Raw genomic sequence first — 13,108 nt, forward strand, 5'->3', positions numbered from 1 at the left:
GGGGGGGGGCAATGAAATGTTGGTTGAAAGTTTGGTAATTAAAGTGAATTGGTTTTTGAGAAAATTCCAGCCAAACTCAAAAATGTTGCAAGTACAAAGAATGAGTACTGTGAATTCACAGAGTCATTCTGCAAAATCAAACCTTCAAAAAAAAGAAAATCAACAATAATTAAAATGTACCATGGAAAAATAAATTTTTAATAAAAATTGAACACAAACTCACAGCAATTGAATATTGAAACAACATTGTGATTGAAATTTCATGATATTCCTATCAGTTTGGCTGTTGGCAACAGATGGAATTCTGCAATATTCCTCGAGAACGATAGTTGTACTCCAGAGCCGATTACTGAATATGTTCCTGGTTATTGTAAACGTCATGTGCACATGACAACGTATTGGTTACGTACGTAACGTACATTTCGTACTGACGTTAGTCCGTCTGGATGAGCTAGATCACCTGGGTCTATCCAAGCATGGATAATAAACACGTCCATTCCAGGGAAATTTCACATCACCGATTCCTAATCCGTATGTAAATGTACCTCCCAAAATTGACTCGGAGATTACACGGTTTACCCTGAGAGAATGCAGTACGAGCGTCTTTAGAACAAAGGGAAGACAATTTCAAACATGCAGTGGAATACGCTCGAGGTCGGATGATTCATGATCCTTTCATAACATCTGCCAGCAATGTATAGCGTGAAAAAATATTATTCACAAAATTTCCCAGAATAATGATAATGAAATATTGTCCTATTGCAAATTAAAGTATGCCTCGTGATAACCACGTATGAGATATTGAAGTAGCCATTTATTTGAATTTAAATTGACGGTACGTGAATATATGTGACTTTTTTCATCCGTCTAATTTGGAGCGAAAGCAATCGACAATCGAATAGAAATGCATTTCTGCACTTTTTCCAAATATCCAAGTAATTTGCATCTTTAAATTGGCAAAAACACTTGATTATCCTAATGTCGCTTTCAATGCGCAGAAGAATTTTTAGAGAATTTTAATTTTTTACGGTAATTAAATCAGTAACAAAGAGATGAAACGAATTTAGTCAGTTTTCGATGATTATCTCGAAATCTAAGGTGGGCAGTAAAATTTCGCTAAGGATTCATTTCATAGATAAGATAAGATGTACAGAGGAGATTCATAAAAATTTCCTTTAGAATCTGGGATTATCTTAGAATAGTAAGCTGAGAAGTAAGTGGACTTAAACCGTTTTGCCTCTTCTCTACTGAAATGGAATTCTCTCTAAGGCATCGTGAATTTATGAATAGTTGTTCAGAAGAGAGGATCCTTGCGGCGATGTGATAGTGTAAGAAAATCATCCTAGTTTACTCATAAAAATAAGAGCCGACATTAAGTAGTCTGAACATCGGTCATTTAATCCATGGGAGTTTGTAAAATTTATTTCTACCTAAAAAATTGCTAATACAGTTTGGAGATTGCGGATTCATAGAATTTATATTTTTAATTTCCTATTCTTGGGACAAACTGAAAGGAAAATAGTGGATTATCCTTAAGAGTTTTCCGTTCAAGAACATCCAGACACTTTGAAATCCCCGGAAAGGTAAAAACTATGAAAATGAAAAAAACCTTCTTCATCGCTATCCAATTCCTCCAATTTACATACCCGCGATTTTTCCCTCGAAATGCGTCATCGCCTCTTAATAACCATTAAAATTTCAATTTTTTCAGTGACAGCACAGATAACCTTCCACCCTATCAAATTTTAAATCCCGTGTTGAAATCCGTGTTGGTTTTGTGTGACATTGCTATCGTTAAAAGCAAAGCATATTCAGAGTTTCATCGGATTATTTTTTTCCTGGTTTCAACATCAATGTTAATCAACATGTGACTTCAAAAACAATTCAAAAGAATCCTCAATCGCATTCGAAATCCAACTCCAACGTTAAACTTCCACTGCATTCCATCACCATTGAGAAATAATGCCCCGATAAAACGTTCGGATTATCAAAAAAAGTGTCACGCTCAATGCTGACTGGAATTTTCCGTAATGGATTTTTTAATGCATTCATGTATTCCCAGTGATCTCCGTGTTGATGATGTGTATATGTAGAGTGCAAAACCATTTAATACGAGGGAATCGAGCAATGGCTATCCTTAAGTCGATAGAGATACACATTTTCTAGTTTGTCCATTAAAAAAATAATAATAATAATAATAATAATAATAAATAAATCGCTTATCAGCATTACCGCGTAGCCATTCAATTACAATAAATCGTAACGTCAAATCCTCGATTATGCTAATCTATTGAGAGAAACGATAATTAATAAGATGCACACATAAACCCCTGACGATCGTGGCGCATAATATGTGAATATATGTATAAAGTCGAGTGTGTGATGTGGGCTCTGCGGTCACAATCCAACCAGTTACGGATGGAAATAACAGAGAGAGGGAAAAATAGCCATTGGTGGTTATGAGAGAGGAAGGAGAATGAGAAACCTCAGGGATGATGATGATGATGATAATGACGGTGCAAGTGCTGATAATGAAAACGATAATTATAATGGCGTCACAGTGCCGAGAGTACATTTTGATACAACCGTGAGCCAATTCTCATTTTTCCCTTCACTCGTGAAGAAAAATTATAAAATTATAAATTATGATGTTTTTCCGCCTTCAACAATGTTTCTGTTTAATTGAAAAAAAATGTCGTTATCACTTCTACAACAATGCAATACGGAAATTTAAACTGCCAGATTGTCAATGACACGAGCAATTCTGGCCATTTCAAGGAAAACGTTGGAGAAACAAACAGAAAATGCCTTTTGCCGTTAAATTGTTGTGTGTAGTTTTATTTTATCCTCGAGGTTGTTCATTCCTCGTGATGTTTTGTGGAGTGAAATAGAGCTGAACATCATTGTCAACATTCGTCTTTCACTTGCGGCAGTTGTGTAAAGAAAGCCAGGTGAAAAAAAAGGTGACTTTTCTTATTGAATGAGTGAAGGTCGCAGATGTTGAAAAAAAAATATCCGAGGAATGATGCAAGGGTATAGACCGCTCGACTTTTAATTTTCATCACCAAGTCCATCTGGCACAAGCACTTTATGTAGACTCTCCTGATGTTGAGTGAATTTATGTTGGTTCTGGGAGGGAATGGGTGAAGAAAGGCAGAGGCAATGGGAGCTGGGACAATGCGAAAATCCAGAATCATTCTAAAAGGAAGTCGAGTAGGAATAGGAATTGGTTGTACCCTGCGCCCTGCTGTCTGCCACGTGCCATCCCTCTTCCATAATATTTTTTATCCCCGTCCTCCAGAAGTTGAATTCCCATTCTTCCTTCTACTCTTCAACTCCATATGCCCATTCTATCATTCTCCCCCGTACCGACATCCTCTCTTCGAACTGCTATTTATAACGCACGTTTATTCTCAATGCTCTTCCGGAGTCCAACACCAAGCCAATAATTAACTTTTCATTAATCCCTACGAATCCCTCGTAATTTACAAATCAAGTGACACTTTCTCTCCCGCTCTTTCGTTTTAAAAATATCCGATATCAAATTATCACCTTGATTAATCTCTAAATCACGCTCACCAATTTAATTCCACCCTTGTTTCGCTCTGCTACCCTACCGAAACGGGAGAAAAAATAAATAAACAAATAAAAAAACATCCACAAGACCTACAACGAACCACAACGAAGGGAATTCAATTAGTCACCAGCTAATTCTCGAACCAGAGCTTCAAAGCCCACAAATAAACTCAATAAAAAAATCAACTCTCATTCAAATTTATATCCAAAAAAACAGACACTACCTCACCAACCCCATCACCTGCATCAATCAGTCCTTCCCCAACTCCATAATTTCTTCAATAGCAGTCGTCCACGTGCCATTTCTCGTTCACAGATCACATCATCCCCTCATCCATGACCAGCTTCCCACTAATTTTTACTCCTCCATTTAACGCTATATTTATAGCATACCTTCATTCTACCCGCTTTTCCGGATGGCCCAGGCCCATGTTCTGCTCACCAAGCTGTCGCAGCTGCAAAGGCCAGTGGGCGAAACCCAGTGTTGAATCCCCGATCAAGACTCAGTCCACAGTCCAGACCTCTCCAAGTACAAGCGGTCTTTCTTACTTTATCCGGTGGGCTTACGGTCGAATGAACCTAGAGAATCGATACCTAATGCTCTCCGAGCGTCGCCTTCGAGAGTCTGCCCGCCTGCCAAAGGGTCTCCCCCTATCCACCCCTTCGCTCCTTCTCCATTCGTAGTCCACCAAATATTTCGTTACAACTAAAAGAGCCACCCCTCACCAATTCGTGCATCCTTCCAAATGTCACGAGAGAATGAAAGAAAAGAAACTACAACATCCGCATTGCATATTGATTTATTGGAGATATAAAACCTCCCCACTGACAAGTAGCAAATGAAGATGCGTGAAGCATGAGTCATAATGACACACTGAGGATGATTTTATGGTGGGCACAATTGTGAATCATTGTCATCCGAGTAAAAACCTGAATCTTAATGACATGTAAATTTCTCAATAATGATGTTGCAGGGAGATGGCCTTATTGAGACTAATTTTTCCTCTTTTTGCCGTGGTGGAGCGAGCCTCACGGTGTGATCATCGACATCGTAGACGAGGGCAATGTTGCCCTGAGCATCGATCGTCGCACGTGCCAGAGAGTAGACGTGTTCGTTGAACTCTCTCTTCCCTCCATATCTCTCTTGCAACCCCTTACACTTCTCTCACCTTCTCTCATTTTTCCAAGCAACTCTCTCTCTCTCTCTCTCTCTCTATATATATATATATATATATATATATATTCTTCTGCGCTTGGCTCCACGGCTCAACTCATTGACGGAAAAAAATGGGAGAGAAGAAAAAAGAGAGAAATAAAAAAAAGCACATTGGCGAGGGGAAACTCCATTTGCAGATAGAATAGTGGTGGAAAAAAAGAAGAAGAAAAAATAGAAAAACCGTGGATTCTAGAGGAAGAATAGTGAGAGACATTTGGGATGAGTTTTATGACGCTCGGTGATGCGCTTATAGCTCCTGACGGGTTGGACGTAGTTGGTTAGGTACTCGAGGTAAGTGAAAGATGTGAGCGAGAAGATTGCGGTTTACGAGGTGTGTGAGCAGGAGCATTTTCGTCGTGAGCAGAGAGAGACCTCCTTTCGGTTGGACGGGCGCGCGTCTGCAGGGACAGAAGTTGTAGCGAAAAAAAAAAAAAAAACAATGAGGGAATGAGAGCAGAAGGAAGATAGAGCACGGGGAAAATATGCAAAGATGGAGCGGAAATTAAACATGAGTCAAGTGGCGATAAGTTGGTGCTCCCCAGTAAAATAGTTGAAGGTAAACGTATATTAATAATGAAAATAGTGCTATTAAGACTTTATCAAATTAGGATGGTGGTTTTGCCACCATCCTAACAAAAAAAATGCACTGTAAATGATTTTTTATATCACGAGCATGTGGAAGGCTACATTAGGGGGTTTTATAAAATGTGGTGAATTCGAGAATTTCTTTTTAACGCGCATTTAAATGACAAGTATCGATTCTCCACCCAATCACAGATGGGAGCTGCTCACCTCTCTCTCTCTCTCCTCTCCTCTCCACCCAATATCAACCACTTTTCTTCCTCTCCCTCACACTCACTACGTCACTTGCACTCACCCTTACATTTCCAATGCTCTTTCCATTCCTCGCAATACCCGCATATTTCCCTTCAACTCTTATAACCATCATATTTTTGCGTTTTACAACTCTTGGCGGAAGCCCTTCAATGTCGTCGCTCGCGTGACTTCTCTCCTTCCAATGGGAACACACTTGCCTTCAAACTCACCGGAGAAACTAGAAACCGCAAATCTCCAATCATTTGAAAATCACCTTCGACTTGTCGAGTACTTGCTGTGGCTTTAACCACCATTCGATTACGAACAATAAGTGAAATATAGAGAAACTAAATTGTGAGAAAGATAACGAGAGGAAAAGCTGTGAAAAGAGGTGGGTGGGTGGATGAGTGAGGGGGAGAGATAAATTTCTATTCTATAAGGTTATGATTTTAAACTAATGCACTCGATTGTCCGTAATTTACTCCCTTCTCCTAAGCCCTCGGCCTCGTCCCTCTGTACGTGGGCGTGAACAAAATCACACGGTGAATGAGCCTACTTCCACCGACCATTACGTCCAGGATACAAGGACTAAATTACCTAGGGAGGCAAAAGATATAATAGAAGATCAAAAATAAAAAACCTGGAGAAAATAATATCTCCAACACGAGATATTATTAAAAAAAAAAAAGGGTAAAGAGCTTTCGTTTATTTTTTATGCGTGCATCATAATCCCTAGAAGACGAGAGGCGCGCATTGCGTGTTGGTCTTTTCCTCCGATGAGACGAAGAGACAGAGTCAAGAGAGGAGCGGATGGATAGGCGGAGCTTCTAAGATTCACTGGGCCTTTGACTTTTCCATTTTCCTCTCTCACTCTCTCTCTCTCTCCTTTTATTTCCGCCTTTTTTTCCTATATGGCCATGCTGCGAGTCTTCTCGAAATAAATGCCAAGTACACCCGCACCACAATTTTTATATTCTCCCTAACTGTAATTCATTCATATTTCCTCCCCCTCCAGTAAAAATACTCCTTACACTACAAAAAAAATACAATGTTTGATAAGATTTGTGGAAATATTCCTCTGGTTCAAGAAAATTATTTTCCCTCTTGATGTTCTGTTTTAACATCTGCATCACACTACCTCACTAATGACTCAATATTTTTCCACCCGCGAAAGCCTTGGCACAAGGTAAATATTGAACTCTATATCTATTTATGCATTGTATCACTCTGTTGAAGTGGTAAAACATGAAGGAGTCCATGGACTAATGTTCTCACTTCAACTAGTATAAAAGATACATGTTGGAAGCTGCAGTAACATTATTCATACCCTGTTGCCAAGTCTCTTTTACCAATGATGGTCATCACCCAGTGAGAAAGACCGAGAGACTTAGTCTTTGGCCCTCGATATCAAGAGTTTGAAGTTATTTAATGTAGGTTAGGCCCCAGTTTCTCATAAAATGCCCATTAAAACAGCATTAAAATTCATTGCGTTCAGGGGTGGAACATTCTAAAAAACTCTTGGATAATTTCTAATTTAAAAATCTGCATCGTCTTCATACTGTCCATCTTATTATGCATCCAGAAATACAGGAGACCATCAAATTACAGAACATGTGAGCAACCCGTGAGTACTTATAGGTACTACTGACGAGAATTATGAAAATACAGAGAGGATTCTATCTTTTAAATCATAAATTGCTATAGACTTTTGCGAAGTATCCCAAGTAATGAAAAATGAAGAAACGATGGCAAAGAGTTGGAGGGAAATTCAGTTGCGAGTATCAAAGTGAATTCGAAAAGTGGACATGGTCGACGCCTCGACGCCCGTTTTTTTTTCAGGGGGGGGTCAGGTAACGTGGCTCGGCACTCGAATTACCTCAATAAGGCAATACTCCCTCCTTCATGAACCACCCTTGTACACAAAACAAGGCAGAGGACAGTAGAGAGCGAAACGTTTGTACGTCGATAGGTGTAAAAGCGCTCAACAACTTCAATTTCAACTCTGAGTTTCTCTCTGAACAAAAGGTTCAAAGGACTTGAGGATTTCTGACAAGGAAATAAGGAATTGTCCATGCAGGAACAAAAAAATAAGATTGTATATACTTCAACCGATGTCGCATACGTTATAACCGGCATTCCTGCGAATTCCGGGTTTATACTGTGTCATGCCGTCCAACCCGTCGCCACGTCCACTTATGGCCATGTAACAGACACGCAGGGATTTTCTACGGCATTACTTGTACACCCGGAGGGCACATAATAGTTGTAGGACTGGGTGTTAGATGAGAGTTTCAATGGTTTTACTCGGTAGTACTGAGCAAGAGGGGAGGATGTACTCCTTTTCTACCCGAGAGATGATACACTGCTCAAGCTGAATAACCTCAGAGAATCCCAGAATGAGAAAATTCACGGAACAACGCATTCATCATATTTTCCATTCCCAGAAGTGAATTTCGTGGATTTCCACTGTCAACTCCACACTGATGAATACATTATTCAATGAATACCGAATTAAAAATCATAGAGTTCTTCATCCATGAATAAAATAGCTAATTTTCAACCGATAATCCAGTTGGTCTCGCCGGTTCCAGACCATCCCAATCCTGCACTTTTCTGCTAGATATTCTGGATGTTATAAATAAAATTCAATTCAGGTTCAAATTAAATTAACCAGAGACTCCCTGCAATTATTCAGACCTACTAATCAGTCATAACCCTCCGGGTGCGAATACACTGCAAATAGACACTAAATATCTCCTCGCAGAATAAACCCACAAAAAATCATCAACCCCCTGTAGCAAGTGCCCTCATCGCCATATTCCTCTTAATTACCGCATTACTCTTCTGTGTCTGACAATGGAAAATCACACCACGGCCATGCTGCTGCTCTCAAGCACCTACACCCATCTGCACACACTTGTCACGACAAAGGAGTCAAATAACGGGGGGTCTACAGTTGACGTCGGCCATATTAGTTTTGACCGTCGCTGAAGCATAGAGGAAATGAAAAAGAAAAAAAAAAAGAAAAAAATACGACCCTACCGGGTTGTAAAGAAAAGGGAGGGCATTTGCTAATCTCTTTCCCTTCAGAAGGTACTCGAGGCACCCCTCATTCCTTCAGGGTTTTATGTGAAACAGGCTCGGATCGGATCGGTTAAGGGGTCCTGGACTACAGGGGACTTTGCAGAAGACTTCCTTGTCAAGACTTGGTATTCGTATATGGTTTGTCCGAAAAATAAATTGAGGATGTCCTCTTAGCATGTGTCAACCGATCGATCGATTTAATTGATGAATGCACATGTGGTGCTTTTTATCTCCTTCCCGTAATCTCTTCCCTACCATCACCTCCTTTGGACTCCTGCGATCTGTATACCGGTTTCCATCGTCCTCGACGAAACAAAGGCCGTTGGAAGGTCGAGAGGCCCCCGAGGCAAACTCAGAAAAATGAGCAGCAGTGTGCCATTACGAAAATTATGCCCCGTCTCCTTCTTTTTCTCATCGTTTATTATCGAAAGTTCATCTCTACACTCTCACTAATTTTCCACCCTGATTCTAATTTACCCCAGCTATGTAATCATCAGGTGACTAGTGACTACTTCCGTTGTCACGCGATATTTCAGTATCGCGTTTCTCCATGTTGTTTTAGTTAATTTGTTTTCCTTTTTCCTTTGTAACTTGTCGATGTATCGGGTCGTTTTTTTTTTTCTTTTTGTAGTGGTGAATGGTGATAGTAGTGCGTGAGAATACAATAATCCTGGGAGGATTAGTTCCATTTCCGTCCCATGCTTTTATTTTCCACGGGCACATCTTTATTTATGTCACATACAACTGAGTGGCTTTCGTGACCACCACGAGACGACCAAGGATTTCCGAAATCTCTCTGAGTCTATCAGGATTTCCACTCGTGGGGGTGAATAGTATAAAGATCCCACTGAGAAACCGGATACGACGTATTTTTCACCTTTTCACCACCTATTCGGTATAATAATGATATGCAACATGAAAACGTGCGAAATGTTTGCGGTTTCGTTAGCGCGTGTTCAGTATGTGCAAATACAACTGTTAGTGAGAAGAAAAATGAGGGGAGGCTTCTCTTAGAATTAAGAGTACACGCGTCGTATATTTTCCTTCTAGACATTAATTACTCTTGCGCACGTCATCGCACCCCAGGGTTTGTACACCCGGTAAAGCTATACTCAGAAACGTTTTCACTATCGCAAATTAATGATAAAAACTGTGACGTTGTAGATTACGGCTGTTTATAAGTGTATCACGTATCAGCGGTCGTTTCGTATTTTTTTAATAGAAAAATTAGAAAGTGAAGAGAACGATTTTTATAACGATTTGAGAATAACAGTTGATGAAGAAAAGTCCAATCCATTCTAGCGTAATTGCTATGCCATTTTCATAATAATCATTGAATTCAGGTTAATCATTGAAAGACTGATGATTCAAATGCTTTAGCTCTTTGGAATCATCTAGTGCCAATAAAGTAATTTCAAGTCCGTGAATTCGATTTAATTTCAAAGCAATGGCTTCTCGAGATGGCATGAAACCATAGTATAACGGTGAATTTCTATCTACTTTTCATCAATCTCATCGATAGAACTGTAACACCATGAAAAATTAACCTCGTTGCACACAAACTTGTAAAACAGATTATACTATAATTTTTTCATGAATTCTCGGCATGCTGAACTTAATTCACAAAATAAAAAGACACCTGAGAGTAACAACGTCGAGCGAGATAAAAATAAACAGCAAATGCACCAGCGAGGGATACCTCTGCAAGATAAACAAACGATAAAACGTGTAAATTTATCGCATTATAGGTGTCGAGGAAAAACTTGTCACATCAACAATGTCGCGGACACGTCGGCAATTTTCGTCGCATAGAAATCGATTTAAATTTGAGAACAGAAAGGTCCGAAATCCTTTTCAATGCACTCTCGAGCTCGTTTGGTCTCGGTCCAAGAGCACTCGTCGATCGAGCCCCTTCAACTCTTTTTCGTACCCTTCGTGGTAGGACTACCAAAAAATTCTCAAGTTAAATCCAGCAAAATAGTAGAAGAAAAAAAACCATTTCACAATGAAATTTCGATGCGCCACAGTAAATACTTTGTAATTAGTCTCCAGAGTCGTTAAGACCTGGGATCTGGTTTAATTTACGATATGTCTTTTTTACGCAATCCAGAGCCCAATGTCAATATCTGTAGCCCGAAGTTAGAGTCTGTATTGGTAGGATGCAATGAAATAAGAGTCCGTGCACTTCTCTATATATATTATCACCCGATGAAAGGAAGTCTTTCTCAAGTGAATCTTTCAGTTGAAACACACCGATTTCCATCCACTCCCCCATCAGCACAATTGCGGTATCAGTGCTAGATCGTGCTTTTTTTTTTACCATAGATTTCCTCTCCCTCGGTATGAGGGAAGCAAAAAACGAGAGACGACTACCTAAGAGCCACAGCAAGATCGTAAAAAGTGAGTAATAAAAAAAAAAAACCCCGACGAAATATATAGTAATACATATATAAAAAAAAAGAGAGAAAAATCGTACGATTCGCATTGGTCTGTACGTTTTACGCTCTGTTAGAGGAGACCGGATAGGTGTAATAGGGGATGAGGAGGAGAGAAGACAGAGGAGAGGGAAACTCGAAGCAAAGATTTTACGATGGCCTCCTCAAACTCACTGGTAAGCTGATATTTCGGTTCCTCTTATTTTTCTACCGACTGACCTCCCCCGCAAGACGATACCCCATAGAAAAAATAAAAGAAAAAAAAACTCACGAAGAAGAGCACAAAATTTCTTCAGAAAGTGTAGCTGATGCGATTTAGCCAGTACAATCTAATTCCAGGGGAGGAAAATATGTGAGGCTTCGAAGTGCTCGGAAACCCGGAAACGCCATCGAATACAATATTATACGGATGTCAGGCGATATTTCTGTTTAAAAACGAGACACTACAGGGTAACAGCTGCGTTTCAATTTGACGTCATGCAGGCCCACTACCCATACGGCATCCATGAAAAAATTCAAGTGAAGGAGAAATGTTGGAATTGAAATGAAGGAGGCCCGCATATATCGCGTGACTCCGATTCCACTGCAATCGACAACAATATGGTTCTAGAGCTGTAACTACTATGTATCATATGATCTCCTTGTTTATCATACGGGGGATTGTACAGTTCTTTCATTGAAACACCACGTTTTAGGGGGGCTGGGTATCGAAGTAATGCAGTGTAATTGCTCGTGTCATCGGAATCACGGGGCTTTTTTCCTTATCGCTTGACGTGAAATATTGTTTGAATAATAAATGAAGGGAGAAGGTGTATCCTGTGATCGTTAAAACCGAATCAAATATGAATAGATTGCGACAGCAGTGGGCGAGTCTTATTGAGGGTCGTTGTATTTTTGGTTTATTTCTCTCTATTATTATCTGGTATGCGAGAGAATGGTTAGTAAAAAAAAAAAATAATGGGGAAAATGAGGATGTATCTTACCGCTTATTCTCCTCATTTCGCCGCCTGATTATCTCCAGCCGAATTGGCGGCGTGGCGGCGTAAAAACAGCTCACGTTGATTCAACAGTATGACGAGTATAGCGATTAAACACCATAACAAAGTTTCAACAATGTAAATCTGTAATCAAGTGGAATTAGGAGATAAATACATCGTGCGCATTTCAATTGAGTTCACTCCGAAGTTATTTGACTCTACGTGTTTTTATACTGAGACTGGCGGAGAAATTTCCAATACCGTTAGACACAGGACTGTTGAGCGCCTCCAATAATAATGAAACTTTGCCTACAAACAATTGAGGACAATTTGCCTACATAAAAAATCCTCCCGTGCACTCCCAGGATTTTCCACGACTATTAGGATTTAATCCCCTATACCATTGGAATATTTTCTCCTGCATCTAGTGCAATGAGAGAATTAAATTTTCAACAAACGATCATTCGATAACCATGATATAGTTACATTTTAAACATTTAAACCTCACTCCCTCTATTCGGCCCGTATATTTATCTTTTTCCACTTCACTTCAGATATACTCGTTGCGATTATTGTCAAACTATCACCTGCGTTGTATCGCCATAATGTTATAAATCGAGATATGTGTCCAGCGCGCCATGCCTCGAGACAACAGGACGCCGTAACTACAGGACGCCAATACACACTCAAAACCAAAAAAAAAATGCTCAATTGATATTTTTATATTGATCAATCACTGAATGTCAAATATCCATGGAAAAACAGCTGGTGAAAAATTTTCGATGATTGCAGGGAATGTTTAACAGCGATGAAATGGCACACGTCGACGCGTAAAGGTGGACAGTTTACGATAGAGGATACACAGAGCTCCCTACGCTCGCCCGAGCACTACTACTCGGCCTTAGTGCAACTAACCACCGCCAGAGCACCCGGGCGGGTCCATTGTCCCTCTAACCGTTCTCCAACCCCCACCACAACCACCCAAAATATCCTCCCTCCCTCCC

General features: G+C 39.9%; 1 protein-coding gene and 1 long non-coding RNA gene across 6 annotated transcripts in view; one reads left to right on the forward strand and one right to left on the reverse strand.

Moving 5' to 3' along the window:
- The window catches only part of ckn (CRK like proto-oncogene, adaptor protein), a 32,887-nt gene that overhangs the window by 16,885 nt on the left and 2,894 nt on the right, over positions 1-13,108 (reverse strand). Inside the window, exons 1-2 of one of the 5 annotated variants that reach the window (XM_011314841.1) lie at positions 12,692-12,990; positions 12,111-12,248 (exon numbers count right to left, since the gene is read on the reverse strand). The exons of 1 other annotated variant lie outside the window; for it this stretch is intronic. In XM_011314841.1, coding sequence (XP_011313143.1) covers positions 12,111-12,126 — 16 coding nt within the window. In that variant the 5' untranslated portion in view covers positions 12,127-12,248; positions 12,692-12,990. Of the gene's footprint in view, positions 1-12,110; positions 12,991-13,108 lie in introns of those variants that run through there. 3 more of the 5 variants (XM_011314840.1, XM_011314839.1, XM_011314838.1) reach the window with 3 other exon arrangements.
- LOC105272636 (uncharacterized) lies at positions 10,913-12,082 on the forward strand. Its single transcript, XR_892800.1, has 3 exons — positions 10,913-11,092; positions 11,205-11,303; positions 11,467-12,082. It is a non-coding gene; the product is annotated as an uncharacterized lncRNA (long non-coding RNA).

The sequence above is a fragment of the Fopius arisanus genome, unplaced genomic scaffold (assembly GCF_000806365.1).
Source record: "Fopius arisanus strain USDA-PBARC FA_bdor unplaced genomic scaffold, ASM80636v1 scaffold00226, whole genome shotgun sequence".
In the NCBI taxonomy this organism is placed as follows: domain Eukaryota; kingdom Metazoa; phylum Arthropoda; class Insecta; order Hymenoptera; family Braconidae; genus Fopius; species Fopius arisanus.